The 20,832-nt window shown below is 42.0% G+C and overlaps 1 protein-coding gene and 1 long non-coding RNA gene across 8 annotated transcripts in view; one reads left to right on the forward strand and one right to left on the reverse strand.

Annotated features, from left to right (window-relative positions):
• tbc1d22a (TBC1 domain family, member 22a) overlaps nt 1-20,832 on the reverse strand; it is a 124,880-nt gene that overhangs the window by 31,092 nt on the left and 72,956 nt on the right. For 2 of the 7 annotated variants that reach the window (XR_009786331.1, XR_009786332.1), the window contains exons 14-15: nt 3,139-3,346; nt 2,908-3,023 (exon numbers count right to left, since the gene is read on the reverse strand). The exons of 1 other annotated variant lie outside the window; for it this stretch is intronic. Coding sequence is in view for 2 of the 6 variants with exons in the window: in XM_061761513.1 (XP_061617497.1) it covers nt 20,190-20,318 (129 nt within the window). In the remaining 4 variants the exon portion in view is untranslated. Of the gene's footprint in view, nt 1-2,907; nt 3,024-3,138; nt 3,347-3,438; nt 3,543-17,684; nt 20,319-20,832 lie in introns of those variants that run through there. 4 more of the 7 variants (XR_009786333.1, XM_061761513.1, XM_061761512.1 and 1 more) reach the window with 4 other exon arrangements.
• On the forward strand, nt 14,180-17,968 carry LOC133471703 (uncharacterized). Its single transcript, XR_009786337.1, has 3 exons — nt 14,180-14,279; nt 17,675-17,757; nt 17,851-17,968. It is a non-coding gene; the product is annotated as an uncharacterized LOC133471703 (long non-coding RNA).

The raw sequence follows: 20,832 nt of genomic DNA on the forward strand, positions 1-20,832 counted from the left end.
AATGGACCATCCAGCAGTTCTCCCTGGAATTTACTGGGAGCAAACCCCTAAAAAGGAAGACACACCAGCAGATTTCCGAGGAATTCGGCAGACCTGCGTTGCGGGCTGCTTCAACCCCGACGAGCGGCCGTGGACGGTCGCTACAGCGAATGGCAAGAAAAAAGGACGGGAAAGGTGTCAATTCTGGTCTTGTTGCACCTCAGTGCTCATTTTGATACGGTAGATCATAATATACTGCTCAACAGGTTGGAAACGTGGGTAGGACTAAATGGAACAGTCCTTAAACGGATCAGGTCCTACCTGGAGGAAAGGAGTTATTTTGTAACCATTGGAAGTGTTCAATCTTATCCAATGGCAATGACCTATGGGGTCCCTCAAGGGTCAGTTCTCGGACCCCTCCGGTTCAGCCTGTATATGCTACCCTTGGGTCAAATTCATCAGAATTTTAATTTTGACTATCATAGCTATGCAGATGACACAGTTATATCTAGCAGCGTCTCCAGATGACTACAGTTCAATTGAGGCATTGTGTCACTGTCTAAAACAGATAAATAACTGGATGATCCCAAATTTGCTTTAATTAAACCACAATAGAACTGAGATAATTGTTTTTGGCAATAACGAAAAGAGGATTGCTGTGAGTAAATACCTGGAGTCACTCTCTTTAAAAACCAAAGACCAAGTCCGAAACATTGGTGTTCTGATAGATTCCAACCTGACCAACAGTCATATCAAATCAATTACTAAAACTGCCTTCTGCCAAGTGAAGAACATAGCCAGAGTGAAGGCTTGCATGTGTCAAGCAGACTAGGAGAAGCTCATCCATGCTTTTATCTCAAGTAGACTTGACTATTGTAATGGTCTTCTGACTGGACTCCCTAAAAAGAGCATTAAACAGCTGAAGCTCATTCAGAATGCTGCAGCTCGGGTTCTGGTCAAAACAAGGAGGTCAGAGCGTATTACTCCAATTCTAAAGTCTTTACACTAGCTTCCAGTCAGCTTAAAATAGATTTTAAAGTTCTGCTACTGGTCTATAAATTACTAAACGGTTTAGGTCCTGAATACATGAATGAAATGGTCATGGAATATAAACCCAGTAGGGCTCTGAGATTGACAGACTTAGGTCAAATAGTGCAGCACAGAGTACAAAGTAAACATGGTGAAGCAGCACTTAGCTATTATGCTGCACACAAATGGAATAAGTTGCCAACAGAAGTGATGTCAGCCCCAAGTGTGCATGTTTTTAAGTCCAGGTTTAAAACTCTTTTTTTTCCCATGCTTATTAGAGCATTTCCACTTTTAAATGATATTTATTTGCACTGTACGCTGTTTTAATTGTATTAATTTCCCTCTTTGTTTTAAATGTTTATAAGCTGGGTTTTTTTTCTTTGTTTTTAAATGCTTTTAATCATGTAAAGCACATTGAGTTACCTTGTGTATGAAATGCGCTATATCCATAAATTTGTTTTGCTTTATTTTTCAAAAACATACCTATATACCTATATTGCCCTGCAATTCTGGAAAGATCCATAAACTGTTTGACTTGCGGCTCTCATGGTGTCATTTTCTGCTTGAGCAGGCACCTTTTATTTTCATTTCAGACAAAATAAGAAAAATACTGAGCACTATGTTCGCAGGCAAAATCAGAGTCGGCCACTAGCTAATGCATCAGTGGTGCTTTTAGCTTTAAAAAGCCAGATATTTCTCCTCAGGAGTAAACACTTTGACTTATATTCGCCAAGTGGACAGCATCTTGGCGAGGAATGAAAAGGTATGTCTGGTGGCATGATAAGCACACGTCGGCCATATCAACTCCAGGCATGACATTATGTTCGTCTCTCTGAATGATGCCTTTTCAGCCATGTGGCGAGCCTGTTGTCGCATGAATAAAGCCAGCGGTACACAACCAATGATATTGAGAGAACATTGGAGTGGTTGAGAGCAGCTCAGGATCTACTGTACTTAAGAAGTGTATTAACCTTTCCACAGATGTCATCATATAATAGGAGGCACGGCGTGGCGCACAGTGGCATTTGTCTTGGATAAGGTGCAGGGCGATGGCAGTAAATGCCAGCAGTAATGAAGCAGCTCTTTGCCTGGGCCTCTGCTTTCTCTAAACTCTGCTTAATGTCCTTCATGACAGTGTGTGTGAGTGTGGTCCTCGATTAAGGAGGAGACCAAATATGAGAGACCACAGCTCATTTTCATGCATAGTTAGCACTGATGCTTATCTGAGACAACATGTCGACTAATTTTCAAGCAAAAGGACACGTTTAGATCGTGTCGTGAAAGGAGAGGCTGGCCGTTTCGCTGGCAATTCTGTATTTTTATGAACGCTCTCTTCATTCAAAATCCAGTTTCATGGGTGGTGAAAATTTGAGTGGGGAGAATGTTGCACAGCGTCTCTAAGCAGCTAAATTCAAAAGATAGTTGTTGGCCATTTGCATTTATTCTCAGTGAAAACCCCAAGTGTGAAATTGCACTTTCGATTGCGTAACGCTGAAGAACTGCTGGCTGTGAGCTTTCCTCCGAGAAGTGTTGTGTTCGATATTACATAGTTAGGGTGATGGCAAATGAATTTGCTTAAGCGCCCCATCACTTATGTCTTTGACATTCCACTTTACAATGCCAACAGACTTTAGAGTGGGTGAATTAATTACAGTAGCTTTTCACGTCACTGGAAGTAAACGGAATCATGTATCGACGAGAAGAGCTGTGAAACAGCAAGAAACGCCATTTTTCTCTCAGACGGTGAGATGGTTGAGGGTAAAATTATCCTTAGCATCCACTAGCAGCCTTTCCTGTTGTTCTGCAATTTTAAGGAGCCAGGTTTAAAAGATAAGAAGTGGTACTGAAAGTCTAATGGCTTCATCTGACTAATACTGTCAGTGTAGTCGGAGTACTTACGTCTTGCCATAACTGCTGGAGCCGGGTGGAAAAAGCCTTGGCTGAAGATACACTGGATCAATATTTCATGCTTCCAACTGTGTCAACATCTAGAACACCTCGGGAGATTGAGAGCACTAATTGAGAGATGATCACAGCAGAAGAAACACAAAAGCTGTTTTACCACATGTCTGTTATAGACTAATTCGGTGGTTATACTCAAGGAGTGTTGTTGGAAATCTGTGTATTTACCAAATGGACTCAAATGTGGATGAAAGCCGCTCTGGGGACGTTAAAGAGTTCAGAATGTCGGGTAGAAAATCTTTGGTTTATCGAACTGAACTCTCCTCTGGCGGTCCTGAAGCTGCGTATCGATCCAGCGGTGCAGAGGAGAGTACGCCGGAGGCCTGACGTAGCGCCGCACTCACACCATGTGCAGTACATCTCTTTCCGAGGCTCCCTGGAAACACTCGTGTAACTTCTCCGTGCAACGATATGATCTTGTAAAACTGTCAAAATGTTTACCGTTCACAACAAAACTGAAGCACACACCTTACGTAAAAGAGGGAAGGAGGAATAAATAAATACGCCATGTATCCGATCCTCTCGCACTGTAAACTTGTTTACGGTCGCCCTGAGCCCAAGGACCTATAAACCTGAAAGAATTTTTCCGGGTTAAAGACTATATTTTATTCACTCAGTGTTGTCCGACAGTCGATATGAATCTTATTTAATGTCAAGTGTCGATCTGCGTGAATGTCAGGGTCAGAGGACAAAGGCTAGACTCATCCCCAGAAGAAGTTGTTAAAAACTAATGTTAATTGGTTAGCAATGCAAACAGTGAGTATTTTAAACACTGACATACTGTTGATTTTCCATGCACTCATAACATCGGGTCAATTTTGACCAGGCCAAGAATATCCTTATAATTGTTGAAAGTGAACTATTAACTACAGAAATTTTCAAAATGTATTTATAGCCTGTCTGACTAATAAATATATGATTAATCTTTAATGTTTCAGAGAAAAGGAGAAGTTTGTTTTTATTTGCTACATTGCACGTACAGTACTGTACTTGTTTTTTCAGGTGTAGATCCCGTCCCCATGTCAAGGCACCCTTTGAACTCTGTGTGACTTCTGTTCCTTATGTTGAGCATGTAGGATCATTCTGATGCTGTTTTACTTTTTTAACTGTCTCCACATTCCCCCGTGACCCTTCAAAGACCGACAGGTGCGTATTTCCACGGGAACCTGAGCTAAGATGATGGGAAAACAGACAGTTCTCGGGACAGTTTCCAGCCCCCTCATGAACACTTTGTAAGAAATATACATTTATGTCTTGGGATGGGAATTGGCAAGTTTTCCAATTGCAATTGCGATACTGCTTCAATTATTTGATTCTTTATCGATTCTCTTGTCTATTCTCAAATTTGTAGTTTGGGGGGAAACATCCAGGGGACTTTAATTAGATTTTTTTTTTAAATATTAAATGAGGATAAGTGGTACAGAAAATGGATGGATGCATGGATGGCTAAATTAAAAAAAAGAAAAAACCCCACTGGATATTATCTCCAGGTTTCTTGTTCTAGTATATCCATCCATCCAGTTTCTGAGCCGCTTCTCCTCACTCGGCTCGCGGGCGTACTGGAGCCTATCCCAGCTATCATCGGGCAGGAGGCGGGGTACACCCTGAACTGGTTGCCAGCCAATCGCAGGGCACATACAAACAAACAACCATTCGCACTCACATGCACACCTACGGGCAATTTAGTGTCTCCAATTTATGCATGTTTTTGGGATGTGGGAGGAAACCGGAGTGCCCGGAGAAAACCCACGCAGGCACGGGGAGAACATGCAAACTCCATACAGGCGGGGTCCTCATAACTGTGAGGCAGACGCTTTAACCAGTCGCCCACCGTGCCGCTGTTATAGAACGTTATAATCGAAGAAAAACGACGAATGTGCTGCGGCGCAAGCTGTGTATCCAAGTTCCTGGGTTGCAAACGCACCCTGAACGCATCCTATGCATCTTCCAGCAAGCGTGTGACGTGTATTCTTCTGCGCTCCCTGAGCGTGTTTTAAGCTGTTTAATGACACCCCTTTTGGAGTTCACTGTAAAACTAAACGCACAACAAAAATAATTACAAAAGACATTTATCGTTTTAGAGGTCGCTAGCTTAATGCTCACACAATTGAAAATCCAATTGACGAGCTAGCTACAATTAGCATGCACGTGTAGGATTTACCTTCAAATAACAAATATTCGCATTCAAACAAAGGTAGTATAACAATACTCACATGCATATATTCTTCCTAATCGGTGGGGGGAAAAAACTATTTTAATCAAGTTCTATCGCGCCGTTCTTCTTCTACTCTTTTCTTAAACTGAGCGAAACGGTGTTGCTCCATGCATGCATCGCACCACACTGCCCCTCTGAGGCCAAGGGAAACTTCCGGTCGCAGTTTCTGGCAGGGTGTATTTTAGCGTAACACCCAGAAAAGTTTGCATGTGTTCTGTTATAAAATGCTTTGCTATAGTTAAAATGACGTTAAAATGCATCTTTAATGTGTTAAACATTTTTATAATCTCCTGAGTTTTCTTATGAAGGTACAATACATTTCTAATTTTTTTAATCAATAAATATGGATTTTAAAATATTAAATATATAAATGCTGTATATCATATATACATAGTAAATATATAAATATCATATATAAAATATATTTTTTTATTTCGTTGTTAAAATGACTTGAAAGGAGACTCGGGACTTGAGACTTGTCACATAGTAATGATTGCAGCAGCTGTGCAAAGTAATTATTATTATTTTTTAATATATTTTAATTTGTGTGTATTTTAGGAAAGTTTTGAAAATATCAAATTGCAAGAATTCTATTTCAGGTATTTCTATTGCTGTCAGGTGTCAAAACCAGTCAAATGTAACCCAGACATTATGTAAATGTTTAAAACAGATTTTGTAGTCTGTATTGAAAGTTGGATTAGCACTATGAGAAAAATACATTGTAAAATGTATAGTATGTTAAGAGTTTACATAGTCAAACGTCAGTAGCAATTCATCAGTTCTTATTGAAAAAAATAAAACACTCCAATATCTAAATTTAGTTTGATTCCGGTGAAGTCCAGATTGCACATTATTAGTTAATCCAATTTAACGTGAGTACCACATACTGTATAATATTTCATCCAATCAGGTTGTCATTTTTGGATTGATGTGACAATCCTTGGAGCCCTGGATGAAATTTTTATTGCCAATAAATAATCACCATGAAAAAAAAATATGTTTTAGTGGAAGCCTACCCTCTCTAAGGGCTACGACTTTTATGTTGGGTTTCATGATTGTGTTTTTCCTAGATAAAGTTGAGTAAATAGAAAGCGATCCTTCATGACTTGGATGCGATACAAAGCTCATTGCCTCTCGTGTTTGGGGAACAATATCCCGACGTGACTGCCAAACACCAATCCTGCCGTTTGGGGTAGGAGAACTTCCTGAATGCAGTCAAATGTTGGCCCGTGGAGGCATGAATAGCATCCTCCGTGTGGCTTCTGTCGAGGTGACAAAGGCACCAAAATCCCTCCGCAGGCCGGGCTCGCTGGCCAACAGCGCAGGATGCGGCTCGCGGCCGTGAACCTCCGCCGCGGCTTCGATGACAAATAGTGCTCCGGCAAAGCAGTACTTGGGTAGTAAAAGCAAACTGGGGGCCAAAGTAGTTAATTCCCCCGCCATCCTTGAGGTTCCTTCCTGTGGCGAGCGAGGGGACGTGGCCAGCTGGCTGCGGACGTCAACAATGAACAAACACGACATTGTGCGGCTCCAGCGAGCAACCTGCAGCTTCGCTTCCCAGCTATGAGAAATACTCACCGTCCCCAGCAGTCATATTTTTGTGTCTTTGGCTGCAGGGCCGGATATCGATAAAGCTGGAACAGGATTGGGTGTCCTGTATAATGCGACTTGTGTGAGGAATGCTCTGTGTGGATAGAGATATCCTTCCTCCGGGCTCTGTCACATGGAGGTGTGTGTCCGCCCGCGTGCCACTAATCTCATGATGCTTTTGACCTCCCAGCCATCCCGTAAAAACACACCTGTGCACACCTACGCACGCACACACACACACACACACATTCAACAACAACGACAAAGCAACTGAACCCATGTGGCTCCATTTGACATATTTACCGCTTTAGTCCCAGTGTGTTTGTGCCGTGGTCCTATTCATGTGCGGACCCCGCTGTGTCGCGGGTGTAATGGCTTCCCATTGCGAGGCCCGTAGCATCGAGCATGTGGAGTCCCTCAGCACGTCACTGTGCTGTGTAATTGTGTGGTAGGAAAGCCACTTTGTAGCACTCCTCCTGAGCCTCATTGACTCCGTAAATATCATTAACAAACCCTCTCACGGTAAAGTGTGCGCTCACACGCACAGACGCGCGCTTTCTGACTGATGCAGTCCCACGGCTACAAATATTTCTTCCAAGCAGCTCCAACTGACTATAATTAAGCCATTTGTCTACACGTTTAAACCCGAGACACAACCACGCGTCTGAAAATGCAAACATCAGACACACGCTATTGGATCCTCCCCAGATCTTAGAAACTTGAGTTTTTTCCGCTGACCTTTACTGAAAACAATAACAAAAACTTGTTTGGGGTTGCACTGCCAGAGATATCCCAAAAGGTTTCGGTAACTCTCAAGTCCAAGTCTAGACAACGTTAGGTACCAGAACATGATATGTTTGTATGGATTAGGTTTAGAGCGACCTTTACAACACACCAAAGCACAATATTCATGGCTTTAAAGTGGCAAAACTTAATTAACTTAGCTCATGTTTGGAATAATGGCATTATGTTTCACTAAACAACCCAGCCAACCCAAATTTTAATTCACGTGCGTATAAACACATGATACTCACGATCGTTTTGACTGCGAGCCCTTCTAATAACATGCAATGGACTGACTATTCCATCATCTTACTGTGCAGACTTGATTCAGTCAAATCAACTTATTGGCAAAGTGACCTCAGTGGAGCTGAGATACACACGCCAAAAAGCTACAACACGACCTTGTGTTTTCCCTAATGGCGTTTTAGCACGACATTGAACTTATAATAACAACACCTGCTCAGGGGGAACACATGCAAAGGTCTCTAATTAGCGCAGGCCGAAGGGACACCTCCTGTTCTACAACTTGTGGCGCTTTCTTCCAACTTAAGTCCCGTTAGGCGTGTAACTTCCAGCAGACAGATGTTACTAATACCGAACGGGAGCGTAGCAGACGTTAAAAGGGACGCGGTGTCACCGCGGCTACGATCGGCGCTGTCGCCGTGGCAGCAGGTGTTCGGCTTTCAGACACCCTCGCCAACCTTCGCTCGCCGCGTTTCGCACCGTGCATCCGTAATGGCGCTGATGTCCTCTAATGACGAACATGTAGTTCTAATGTTGCACAGCGGTGGCATTGGACCAAGTAAATATTTAATAACGCATTACACTTAATGGCTGACTGGCTGCTCGCTGATGATCTACTGGAACGCGTGGCGTAACGAGCCGTTAGCGGGAGGATCCCGCCCGCACGCACGCACGCACACACACATGCACACCCACGCTCTGATCACCCAGACTAAAACCATTACATTATGCATGAAAGGCTGCAATGAGAAGCAGCAAATTGCTTCAAAACAGACACGTTGCTTTACTAATGAGATTTATGACGCTTAAAAGTGCCCATAACCTTGAATGGATGGATAGCGCGGATAAATTGAGTTGTAGACATAATGCAAGGGTACAATTATGTTACATCTTCCTAGTGTTAACATTGATATCGAGAGAATACGTATTGAGAAGAAAGAAAAGACAAAAACTGCAGTTTTATCGGAACTACCTGCCCGTAGGCAGACATTTTCGTTTTCGATGTTTCCCCGGTGGATAGGTGAGATGAGCACGTCAGGGTCATCCATGGATTCGCCGAGGTTCCACCAGCATCTTCTGGCTGGTAATAAGAGTGAGCCAGTCTCCCAGTTAAACAACAGAAAAGGAAGTGGGATGACAGGAGTGATTGTTGATATTTCACAGGGAGGTGTCAGATGCACCTCTTGAACAATAAATATAATTATGGAGCTTTTTTTTTTTTGGGTTCCAAAATTTCAAACCGGATGTGTGAGACAACCTTTGGTAGCGCCGGAGACAAATGTCTGCCATCTGTTCCGACTCCGCCTTTGGAATTTAATACATTTGACAAGGCACGGCGAGGACAGCGTGAGCCGGCAACAAATCCACAGTCAAATGAAAGGGAGATTAGAAATGTAGGCAGCCTATCCCATTTTATTACACCGCGAGACTTCAGACAGGGCTTGTGCTTATTAAAAAAGTGTTCTCACGGGCTGGCCTGAATCTCCTTTTGAAGCTGGGAACCTCTAATTTGTCACTTCTGTCCCAGCCTGCCAAGACAACCCTTTCAGCACCTTTTTCTCAAGCTCAGAAGGCGCTGCTTCTGTTCCGGTGCTCCACAGAGAACTGGCTGATGCAGAAAGACTGGAGGATGAGAAAAATAGCAATTGCGGAGGTGATTCAGTTTCCTAAGGGGGGTTGTTGCGGCCCGCTTGGCTCGTTAGCAGACCGTCATATAAATGGACACCAGAGACAAAGGGGTAAGGTCAAATCCCAAATGCTTTGGTTTGCCCCCCAAAACAACGTTTTCAAGGGAAACCCTTCTGTATTGCGTTACTGCCGATATAATGGAGTGCAAAACAAATTGACCGTTCACGCATACAAACCATTCATATTTTCCTACGTGAAACCATGGGAAGTCCTTTGCCGACGCACGCATTGATGTATGAGTCGAGCAAGGATTACAAATGTCTTCCTTGAGTTCATCGTTAACGGAGGAGATTCAGCAGGAAGCAGACGGGAGCTCAAGTCTTTGTCAATTTGGAGTGTTAAGGCCTTCGGTCACACCAAAGTCAGGCTGATGAAAGTGTGACAATTAGTGGCAGACAAAGGTAAAGTCACTGCTGGATGAAAGGGATTCAGTGTCGAGCAGTGGCCAAATTAGCCACCTCGAAGTCAGCAAGGCACCAGCGACTTCCTTTTGTTCCTTCACTACCATTTGTTTCAAAAAGAAATACAAAATTCTTAATATAAACATGAATAGCTCCCAGAGGTGCTTTGACATTTTTTAATATACTTTGTGTTCATGTTGCTCCCTTTTGTTATACTGAAGCACTTTTCCCGGCCTCTTATGAATTATTTATGAAGTCGGTTGTATTGAACGGAAAACACTTAGCCTACTACTTAGTGAATTAAACGTGAGTTTTTGTAATTTAATGTATTGGAATTACTATTTGAGCGTTGACCTAATTTGTCGAAAGTATACTTTTTCTGCAGTACACTGTGGCATACAGTTAAGGTCTCCATGCATAGCTGGTTATTACGATTGCCTCCAGTTAGCTTTTGTACTTCAAGCAGGCCTTAGAGATCATTGAGTAGCCATTTGTGACACACTGCTTGCTCACTGGATATTCTATTCAAATCCCGATGAAAAGTGAAAATAAATACTGTATGTTCTAAACCTGGCGGCACGGTGGACGACTGCCTCACAGTTCTGAGGACCGGGGTTCGAATCCCGTGCCTGCGTGGGTTTTTGCACTTCAATAGTTCTCGCTCTCACTTTTTACATTTCATCCTCACAATCCAAAGCCAACTTTATCACCAGGGTCAGACAACAATGTGGTGTTTTCTTTTCGCAGGCGGTGCGCTGTGTGACTGAGCCTCCATTTTAAGTGAGTGGCGATGGCTCTTGCCAGCATCGGGGGGGGGGGGGGGGCTGAACAAATGGGCCTGTGAAGTGTTAAAATGTTCAGCGCAAACGATTTGTGAGCAGAGCGCGGCGCACCGAGAGGACGCACTGTGAAATCTTGTTCGTCACCTCTCTCAAATCACACCACCTGATCTGGCTTTTCCCATTTCAAGCCGTGTCTCGCTCCTCGCCACATCTGTGCCCGTCCCGCTCCACAATATCCCCCCAAATCCCCCCACCCACATTTTCTTGCGCCTTTGTGTTCAAAGCCCGGAATCCAGCAGGCAGAATCTCGACTGGGCGCTGCCAGCAGAGTTGAAATCCGCCCCGCAGTCTCCTCCCTCCAGTCAACCGCCATTTGCACAGTGCACTGAAAAGTTAATTCGACGAGGTGATCCCGCATGCAGTATTCATGGGGCCCCCCTGCCGAGAACAGAGGAGATGACTTCAGAGAATGTCTCCCCTTGTTAGATGTTGCGCCTCTTTCTGGAGCGTGTCTACGTGATCCCCCAATATGGCCTCATTTGTACCGATTTATATTACATGAAGACTACTGTTAACAGTGTCCTTTTATAAATGTGTATTCCTATGGTAAATAAGTCACGGGTGTGGACACACAGACGGTGAGTAGACCCCGGGGTTTGATGTGACGCTATGAGCTGTGAGTCGTGTTAACGCTGCAACAACAGCAGGTTCCATTCCCGAAGGGGGAAAAGCTTGCTTTTCAATGGCCTTTCTTCAACTATCCTACTTTATTTTGTTCATACTTGCTGGGAAAGGATGCGCGTTAAACTTGACTTTTTATTGACAATCAACACTGAGTACACGACTCTTATGCCGTTATATTTCACATGCTTTTAAATATGAGCGCAATCATAAAAGCTTTCATAACATTTAGCCTTCATATTCTCTCAAAATTGCCGTTTCTTGTTTTTCTCGACTCCCCTTTCAGAACTTGAGGGGGGGGGGGGAAGTACCCTTTTAGAGCAAATATTTTGGCAGAAATTGATCCATCATCGACCCGGAGTGACGTTACATAGTCATGTTATAGTTAATTCGGTTTGAGTGGAGTGAATTTTGCTTTCACCTAAAATGAGCAGAATTCGCTTGAACTGGAAAACACAATTCTCAATTAAACCAGTGTAAAAAAAAAAAAAAATGCTTTAGATGCATAACAGCCTTCATTTTTTTTCAGTGAACGCATCTATAAATAAAATATATGCTCGTACATATGCATTATTATGACCAGTTGGTTATTGTTACCGTGTACAATGCGGAGACACATACAGACACGATCCAAATAGATGGTTTCGTGTGAGGGAGTTATGCTTCTCTCAAGGCCAACAGCTGCCAAAGTAAATCTGCTCTAAGTTGTGCTGATAAGTCCTAAAAATAAAAATAAAAACACACAGGTTGTTGAGCATTAACGTAATGATACAAGATTATCGTAATAGCTCTAAACAAGTTGCTTTCCCGGGATTGTTAACTTTACAGGCACACTGAGCACTGAATAGAGTCGAGAGCCGTGGCCATTTGCCTAACCAGGGAAAGGCTGCGGGAAAATCACTCTCATTCCGCCTTTTGGGCCTTCCTATTGCCTGATGATATGATTCCACAGCAGGCAAAACGTGAAGTCCGCTCCCCTGCCATTTCAATGTCTGCAAGCGGCAACTGATTTTTCTTTTTGTACGTGCTTATCTCAGCTGTCCTTACCTTTCCCTTCGCCCAGCTCCCTCATGTGGAGCAAGCCTTTCGTGGATTGCCCAGTCGGTCTAATCAAAGACAGACAGCACACTGTCGGACATCTATAAGGCGGCTGAAGAAAGATAGAAATCCCCCAAGTACACGTACTTGGCTTGCTTTCACTTGGAGTGCGTAATTGTGGCTAAAGGTGAGGCCTACAGAATCTATGGAGCTGTTGCAGAATCTGGGCTATCTGGATGTCTTTAACCTTTATAATGCAAAGAATCCCTTTTGCTCTTTCAACGCTTGATTTTTATCAAAGAAGCTGTAACTTGTCTCCATAAATGGGAGCAATCAGAGGCATATAAGAGGCAATAAATGGCTTTGAAACTTAGCGATATTAGGTATTCAGGCCAAGAGGCGTCGTTAGTGTATGTTTTATGCAGGAAGTTACTCGTCGCCAAACCGTTCTGGACTGATAGAAATTTCCAACTGATCTTTACGTAGGGATTTAGGAAAATAACATGCATTGATGCTATATTAATCTCCCACTGTTGTCCTCAAGCTTTATGATACCGCAACGGGAGGGGGGAACGGGATGATGCTTTGTAGGAATACAAAAAACAGGAGGGAGGATCCAAGTCTTCAGCAACATTTCTGAGCGATAGCTGTGTTTATCACTTGATGTTCTGATTGTTCATTTAAAAAAAAAAAAAATACATTAAACCGATCACTTTAGTGTTAGAGTTGCACTCCTACGAATAAGTCACACTACCAACATAGCAACTTTGGCTAACCTCGGATTGTTTACAGTGCTAATCCTAGCTTAGTATTTATTCCTCGCGCTGCTATTTTATTGTCAGTTTGTTGTTGTCAATTAATTGAGGCTACATTCAATTCTGGGTAGCGGTTTTAAAACGGCAAACTTCCCTTTAAATGTGTTAGTTTAAATATATATAGATATATATATATATATAGTACAAAATGGTACTGCACAAACGGCGCGGAAACATTATGGCTCCCTGCATTAACGCAACCAACCAAAGTGCAGTTATGTCAGAAAATAAGAGCTATCTATGATGCATAAATTCCAACTTTGAACTTTGCTCACCAATCTATAAGTGTCTTTTACTGTGTCACTTCCCAAAATGGATGGTCTAACGCGCTGGTGCCAGATCCGGCCCGCCGCATCATTTTATGTGGCCTGCGAAAGCAAATTAAATTGCTTATTGTCTTCTGGTGTAATATTGAGATATTTGCAATCATTTTTTTGTTACCAATCCCCCTTTGAAAAGATATGTAATATTTGAAAAACATGTTCTTATAGGCTTCTGATTTCAAAACTGGTTATTCATCAATGTGTTGTGTCTACTATATGTAATTATATGAGGTAATCTCTCGTTTATATTTATTCACAGTCGTAGCGGCCCTCCGGGGGAAGTCATAAATACGATGTGGCCCGTGACAAAGATGACTAACATGTTGTGTGGGTTAGCAAACTTGCAATCGTTGAGGCAGCACAAACATGATCTATGTTTTTGGTTGATCCAGGAAGCAAACACAATAAAAGCAGGGCCAATCCGAATAGACGGGAGGCAAATGCACAACAACACATGCACCCACGCATAAAAGCCTTCCCGCAGAGGCAAATGGGCCCTAGATAGAGCACAGAAAGAGCACGGGCCATCTGTTCAGGGACACAGCTGATTTTTTTATTTTTCCCCCCCCCCCAAACGCACATTACATCCAACAGGAATCGTTTGAGGCAATATGTGCATTCCTCCCAGCTTCACTAGAGATTCAAAGTGGTAATACAAGCCCTGCCTACTGCTGCAGCTATGAAAAGAATCAAATGAAGTCTCCAACAGAATCTTGTGATGCGATTGTAGCCACGCTCCATGGCAACAGGTGAGCGCTGATATTGAGTGTACTTAACAGAATGGTGCATTTATGATGTGTGGAGCACTTTGTCATTGAAAGATATGTATTTGATTGACACATACCTTCTTTACCATTCGCCTTGTCCCTCATCCTTTTCCATGAAAGCCTATCTCCTGCATCCTCCTCTCGAACACCAACTGCTCTCATGTCTTCCCTCACGACATCCATCAACCTTCTCTTTGGTCTTCCTCTAGCTCTCTTGCCTGGCAGCTCCATCCTCATCATCCTTCTACCAATATATTCACTATTTCTCCTCTGGACGTGTCCAAACCATCGAAGTCGGCTCTCTCGAACTTCAAAACATCGAACCTTGGCCGTCCCTCTGATGAGCTCATTTCTAATTTTATCCAATCATGGCTGGCCTCCCCACTGTTTTATAAACTTTGCCCTTCATCCGAGCAGAGACTCTTCTGTCACATAACACACCTGACACCTTCCTCCACCCGTTCCAACCTGCTTGGACCCGTTTCTTCACTTCCTGACCACACTCACCATCGTTCTGGACGGTTGACCCCAAGTATTTAAAGTCCTCCACCCTTGCTATCGCTTCTCCCTGTAGCCTCACTCTTCCCCCACCACCCCTCTCATTCATGCACATATATTCTGTTTTACTTCGGCTAATCTTCATTCCTCTGCTTTCCATGCCTCCATCTTTCTAACTCTTCCTCCACCTGCTCCTTGCTACATTTCTAAAATATCTCCTATATTTAATCACAGATAGAGTACAGTACTTGTGGGTCATTCAAGATGAAGGACAACTTAGGGAATAAAATTTTTGAAAAATAGACAATTGATTTTACATAGTTATGTTGTGTATCAAGAAAGACAAGTAATAAAATCATCTCAACCATTAATGGTAGATTTTACGGGGAGGTTGTATTTATTTGTCATATTTATTTTATTTGTCATATTTATTTTGCTGTGTTTGGACCAACCCTGTAACAGCCAGTCACCTTAGAAACATCTAAAAAAAAAAAAAAAAAAGAAATATTGCAGAATAAATCTTTTACAATTGAAGTAAAATTTTATTTGAACAGAAATAATTTTTTTATCCTCCGCTAATTACAGTAGCAGGGTTGTAAAATCAATTCTAATGTACAGTATTACATGTAGTACATGAGTACATGCTATCTGTGTTAGCTGCTAATCCCAACTGGTCTAGAAAAAAACTGAACAAAACCTTTTGCTCCCATTTTGTATGCGCTTAACCCAAAGGTCTAAGACTATGTAAACAAAATGCTTTTTTTTTTTTTTTTTCAAATATTGCTCACAAATCTGTTTGGTGAGCACTTCTCCTTTGCCAAACTGACCTTCGGAGAGGAATTGACAAATTGTATACCATAACTAAATCCTATTTCATAATCCCCTTTAACCAGACAAGATGTCATGTTTATCGAAGCGAAAAAAGAAAAAGTTGTTATATTGTATTTAGCTCCAGTTCCAGTGGTGGAAATTAATGAAGTACTTTGTTACATATTACAGTACCTGAAGTAGATTTTTCAGGTATCTGTGCTTTACTTTTACTCCCTACATTTGAAAACAAATAGCCGTTCTTTGTACTTCTTACTTTGTGAAAATAGGATTGCTACTTTTTTTCAAGAAAAACAAGCCAAAATGCCAAACAAATAAAGAATCAGAAAATAATACATTGGATTAATTGCACAGTATAGCAGTTCCCAGATAGCATGCGAACAGGTGTCTGCACAGCAAGTCAGTAGAAGAAAAAATATTTTTAAGTGATCTCCCAGCATTGTTACTTTTTCACCTTTACAGGCAAAGTTTTTTTTAGTGATGCAGTTTTGTGTCTCGGTCCGTTTGTGTCTTATCAAAGTACTTCAAGGTGAGCTTTTTTCCTCTCCACAAGAAAAACGGGCAAAGCAAAATGGTCAACGACCTTGCGCTCAAAATAAGGCTGCGTCTTGTCAACGGCGAGTGAAAATAGCTGACCCTATCCGGCACAAGGACATGTACTCTGAGAAGCTGGGCAACAAGGCTGCAATGACGTTTGGCAGAAGTGACCACTCGGGTGGCTCCCGTGTCATCCATTTGTGATTCTGAAGTCGCTCAATACAGACTATATCAGCGTATCATCAATTCAACAAATGAATGAAATCAGCTTGAGGAGCCTTTCGAAGACCAGTGCAGCCGACGCCACCTCTGCGAAATGCAACGCTTTGGCCCTTGTCTAAAACGAGCACAAAGATTTATGCGAAGCGCTAACAAGCAGGGTAATGCTAATCGTCATGGCAACACACAAAAGTACCACCACACGGTTAATTACAACACTGAGGGTGTCATTCTTTGCAAACCATTCAGCCTATATAGCTGCAGTCACTTCTAGGCCAGTGCGGTCATTTTTGCTACTTTCGCCGACGCAGCACTTTTGCGCCCGACAGTAACCTGAGAAGAAGTGAACACACATCCACACAAACACATTCATGAGCACCACACACTTCCTTACAGTCACTTTACTGGTCGTAACTCGGGGGCTCTTGTTTTTGTCGAGGGGAGTTCACACCAAGTGCATTCTTTAAATAGCCTCGGAAGAGAACGCCAGCCCGCTTCGCAGGGCGCAGGGGAAATGTCAGTGGTTTAACAGTTCCCATGCTGCTTAGCTACTTTGTTAGAAAGGGAGAGGGGGGGGGGGGGGGAGAGACTGAATGCAGCTGCTTATTGAAAGCAGTATATGGTTCAGTTGGCCTTCCAAAACACCCTTTACTTTTTTAGCCAACCGTGTTACTCATTTGTAAATCATCAACCTTCTCATGCTACAGACTCCAGTACAATGGGAAAAAAGAAGTTGAAAATGGACGCACACGATGATGTGAAACCATGTGATGTCACCCATGGGGGGGGTTGGAAGACTAACAATAAAATAAAAAGACTCCAAGACATAACATATAGGTGTGTAACGATTAATTTTGGCAGCGATTCTATTCTTATCACATTTCGAGTTTGCCGATTCCAGTCAAGGAAGATACTGGTTCATGTAATCCGAAAAAATTCAGTGTTTGAAAATCGCTTCAGTAACTTTCCAGCCAAAAATTCAACCTGTGCGACTTTGAAATAAATGCCTGGATACTGGACAGTGGAGGTGAAATTTCCTAAATTCCTTTTTAAGACAGCTCAAAGTGAAAAAATTTAGTTCATCAAGGTTGAACACTTTTTAAATTTATTTTCCATTTTTTTAAATTTTGTTTTCTTGAGTTTTAAATGGGTTGATTTGAGGATTTTGGGGACAATTGTGAAAGCAACATATCCATAAGGTATGATTGTATCTTATGTTCAATCTTTACAGAGTTGCATTTTTTTTTTTTTTTTTTTTTTGCATTTTGCTTTCTGAAGCTTTTCTACCTTCTCAGGACTCCGCTCAACTTTTCCGATGCAGACCCGCGGCTAATGCGCGGCTTCGCTGCGTAATGATGTAATCCCCCCCTGAGGCGAGGTAGGACAGAGGAATAGCAAGAAGCCAACTGCACAGACGGGCACGTTCCTGCGACCATTGTTGCTACTAATGTATTTTTAATTTCCCATGAAGTGACTGGAGTCCTCAAGTGACCACTACTCCATAATTGGCTGCCTGCGCGAACATCCCTCAGCCTAACAAGAGCCAGGAAGCTTCAACACACACACTTTGTGGCTTTGCATTACAATGCATTAAACTTCATCACTTACTGGGGACAATACATTGGTACGAGCCAATGTCCGGATGATCGCCTTTTGTTCGTAAAAGTCTTCAAAATGGGCCCACAAAGTATACAGATTAAAAACAACCATTATTTGCATGTAGCAATGTATACCAACCCTCATAAATGGAAAACAATAAACACACCACGACACTTTGTCATATAGACGATTTATTTACACTTTATATTTACACGTTTTTTTTTCCTTAATTTCAAAAATTTCTGTACACTTTTTTTCTTCTTCTTCAGGAACCAGTACACCACACGCTCTACTAGTCTTCCATTCGGTGGCCATTCTCAAAGCATGGGGGGACTTATTATTTTTTTTTATTATTGATTTTTGTTCATTTGTTGTTGGTTTCCATGAACAGATTTCCATGTAAGGAGACGAAGGGGAGCAAAAACTACCACGGGGAAATGTCACTCGGGGGTACCTTGCAGGAGATTCTTCAAAGATGGTTTGAAGTTCAGTGTTGTGCTCGCGCGAGTGTGTGCGTGTTGTGGCTGCAGCCAGAAAGGACTCGAACTTTCGTCACTGCAGGGATGCTTGTGTGAGCAGACTGGCATTAGTCTGAACTACGGTTTTTTGTTAATCTAGCTATAGATTTATACTGGGGGAAAAAAAAAATTGGAATGTAGATAAAATAAATCCACCCCCCTCCTCCCCTCCCCCCCCCCCAAAAAAAGGTGGTGGCAGTGTCAGAAGGTGGCGCTATTTGTTAGACATGTTCAATAGGTTGAAATAATCTGGCTTTGATTTTATTTAAAATGTTCATCTTTTGTTTGCTGTGCGGATTAAGGCAACAAAAGTGACAGTGGCTGCAGTTTGTAAAATAATAAAGAGGAAAAGAGCAAAAAAATAAAGTAGCAAAAATCTAAAATCTTGGAAAAAAACGAATTTCTCCAACGCCAGGCATAAATTCCTAAGCTAGTTATGTAAACAATATTAAAAGAAAAATATTTTAATGGCTGATTTAAACACTGGAAAAACTCAAATTTTACAGAGTGAATTCATCTTATTTCTAGCGAAAACATCTTACTGTACTATTTTAAGACATTTTTGAGACAGACAAAAAGACTTGGTTTTAGATACAAGATCTTTAAAAAAAAATTCTTATCAAGTCAATTCATCCTCGTTCCATTGGCAGATTATTTTTCACTTATTTTTGGGACAAAATGCCTTATTTCAAGTGAAATATCTGTCAATGGGTTGACTGGATAAGATTCTTCCAATAAGATCTTGTACCTTAAAACATTCTTTTTGTCTCGCTGAAATTTTTAAAAAGAAAAAGTCAAAAATGTCTTGAAATAAGTACAGTAAGATGCTTTCACTTGAAAGAAGGTAAATTAGGTAAGATTTGTATTTTTGCTGTGAAGATTATGACGAGGAAAACACATCCGCCCGTCAATAGTGCTCGTCTTCAATACCCAAGAACTCCGAACTGTGAGGGCAGACGTGCGAACCGCTAGCCAATCATGCTGCCGAAGGAAAACAACCTCATTCTCAACTGCTTGCCCTTATCAGAAAGCGGGGGATGAGAGGCGTGAAAACGGCGCGAAACTAATCGCAGTCGATTTTTAACGTCTACTTGAGCTCCCCGTGAACTAATAAGGACTGAAACTTCTGATAAAATTGCACAAGAATAAGGGCATTGCTTCAGGTCCACTTTGTTTTTATTGTGTGGGTGCAAACTCCCTGCAAAAGATCTATTTGTACGTGTGACGACGACATCTCTGGGCAACCATTTTTGGGACTTCTTTTCCTCCAGAGTCGCTGATTTATTTCTATGTTGGTGAAGCTTTCTGAAATCAATAGGGCGTGGGGATTTTTAATGGATGGAGGGAAATCCTCAGATGTGTTCTTCCTCATCGCTGCGGGGGAAGAAGAGAGGAGGTCATGTTCCTCGAACAGGAGAGAAAGCCGGGGTGCACTTTGCCCTTTTCGCCGCCTTCCGTTGACTTAACAGGCAAAAAAGGTCAGATTTTTGCCGTAGGAGAGGGGGGGAAAAAAACTAACATTCTCCCACGTCTCTCATGGGTGGAATGTGAATTTTAGAGTCACAAATAATAATAAAAATAAATGGTTCCAGGTCCACATGTTCAGTGCTACATCCACTCAGTTTGTCAAATCTCCTTTTGGGCAATGTGGTCCTTCTAAAGAATCGTCAGGTAGCAAGAGGAGGAGGCATCATCATCTCTTGTAGTGGTTGGGGGCGTCGGCGAAGGCGAACTTCAACCGGTAGGCCTCGGCCAGCAGCACGCTGACTTCTTCGTTGCCCCAGTGCATGGTGGGGAGGTTTTGCAGTAGAATCATCAGGCCCTATAGGAGGGAAGAGCACATTTTATATTAGGATGGTCGTTTTGTTAAGCTGATTCACTGATTGTTCCTTGTAGCATTCATTAATGATTAATCTTAAAAGAAATAGTATGCATTTGTTTACAATTGCAAACAGCTCCCCGGACGTGCCATGCATTCGTCAAGATACCCCAACCCACTTTAGGCCAAATCCACGATGTAGAGAAAAAAACAAATTGAGATCACAGCAAAACTAACCAGTTTCTCTAGTTTTGCTATTTCGAGGTTAATTAAAATCAGTTTTTTTCTGTTTCAGTCTATGAACTGCTGAAAACATAATTTCCAAATTCCAAATACAAATATTCAAATTTAGAGCAGTGCTCCTCAGTCTAGTAAGAGTACCACTAGTGGTACGTGGGCTCCCTCTAGTGGTACATGAAAGCATCACTAAATTAAATAAGATGTATAACATTTAAAAAAAATATATATATATATATACACACAATATTTTATTATAATTTACCGCCTAATCAAGGAT

Source organism: Phyllopteryx taeniolatus, chromosome 22 (genome assembly GCF_024500385.1).
Source record: "Phyllopteryx taeniolatus isolate TA_2022b chromosome 22, UOR_Ptae_1.2, whole genome shotgun sequence".
Classification (NCBI taxonomy): domain Eukaryota; kingdom Metazoa; phylum Chordata; class Actinopteri; order Syngnathiformes; family Syngnathidae; genus Phyllopteryx; species Phyllopteryx taeniolatus.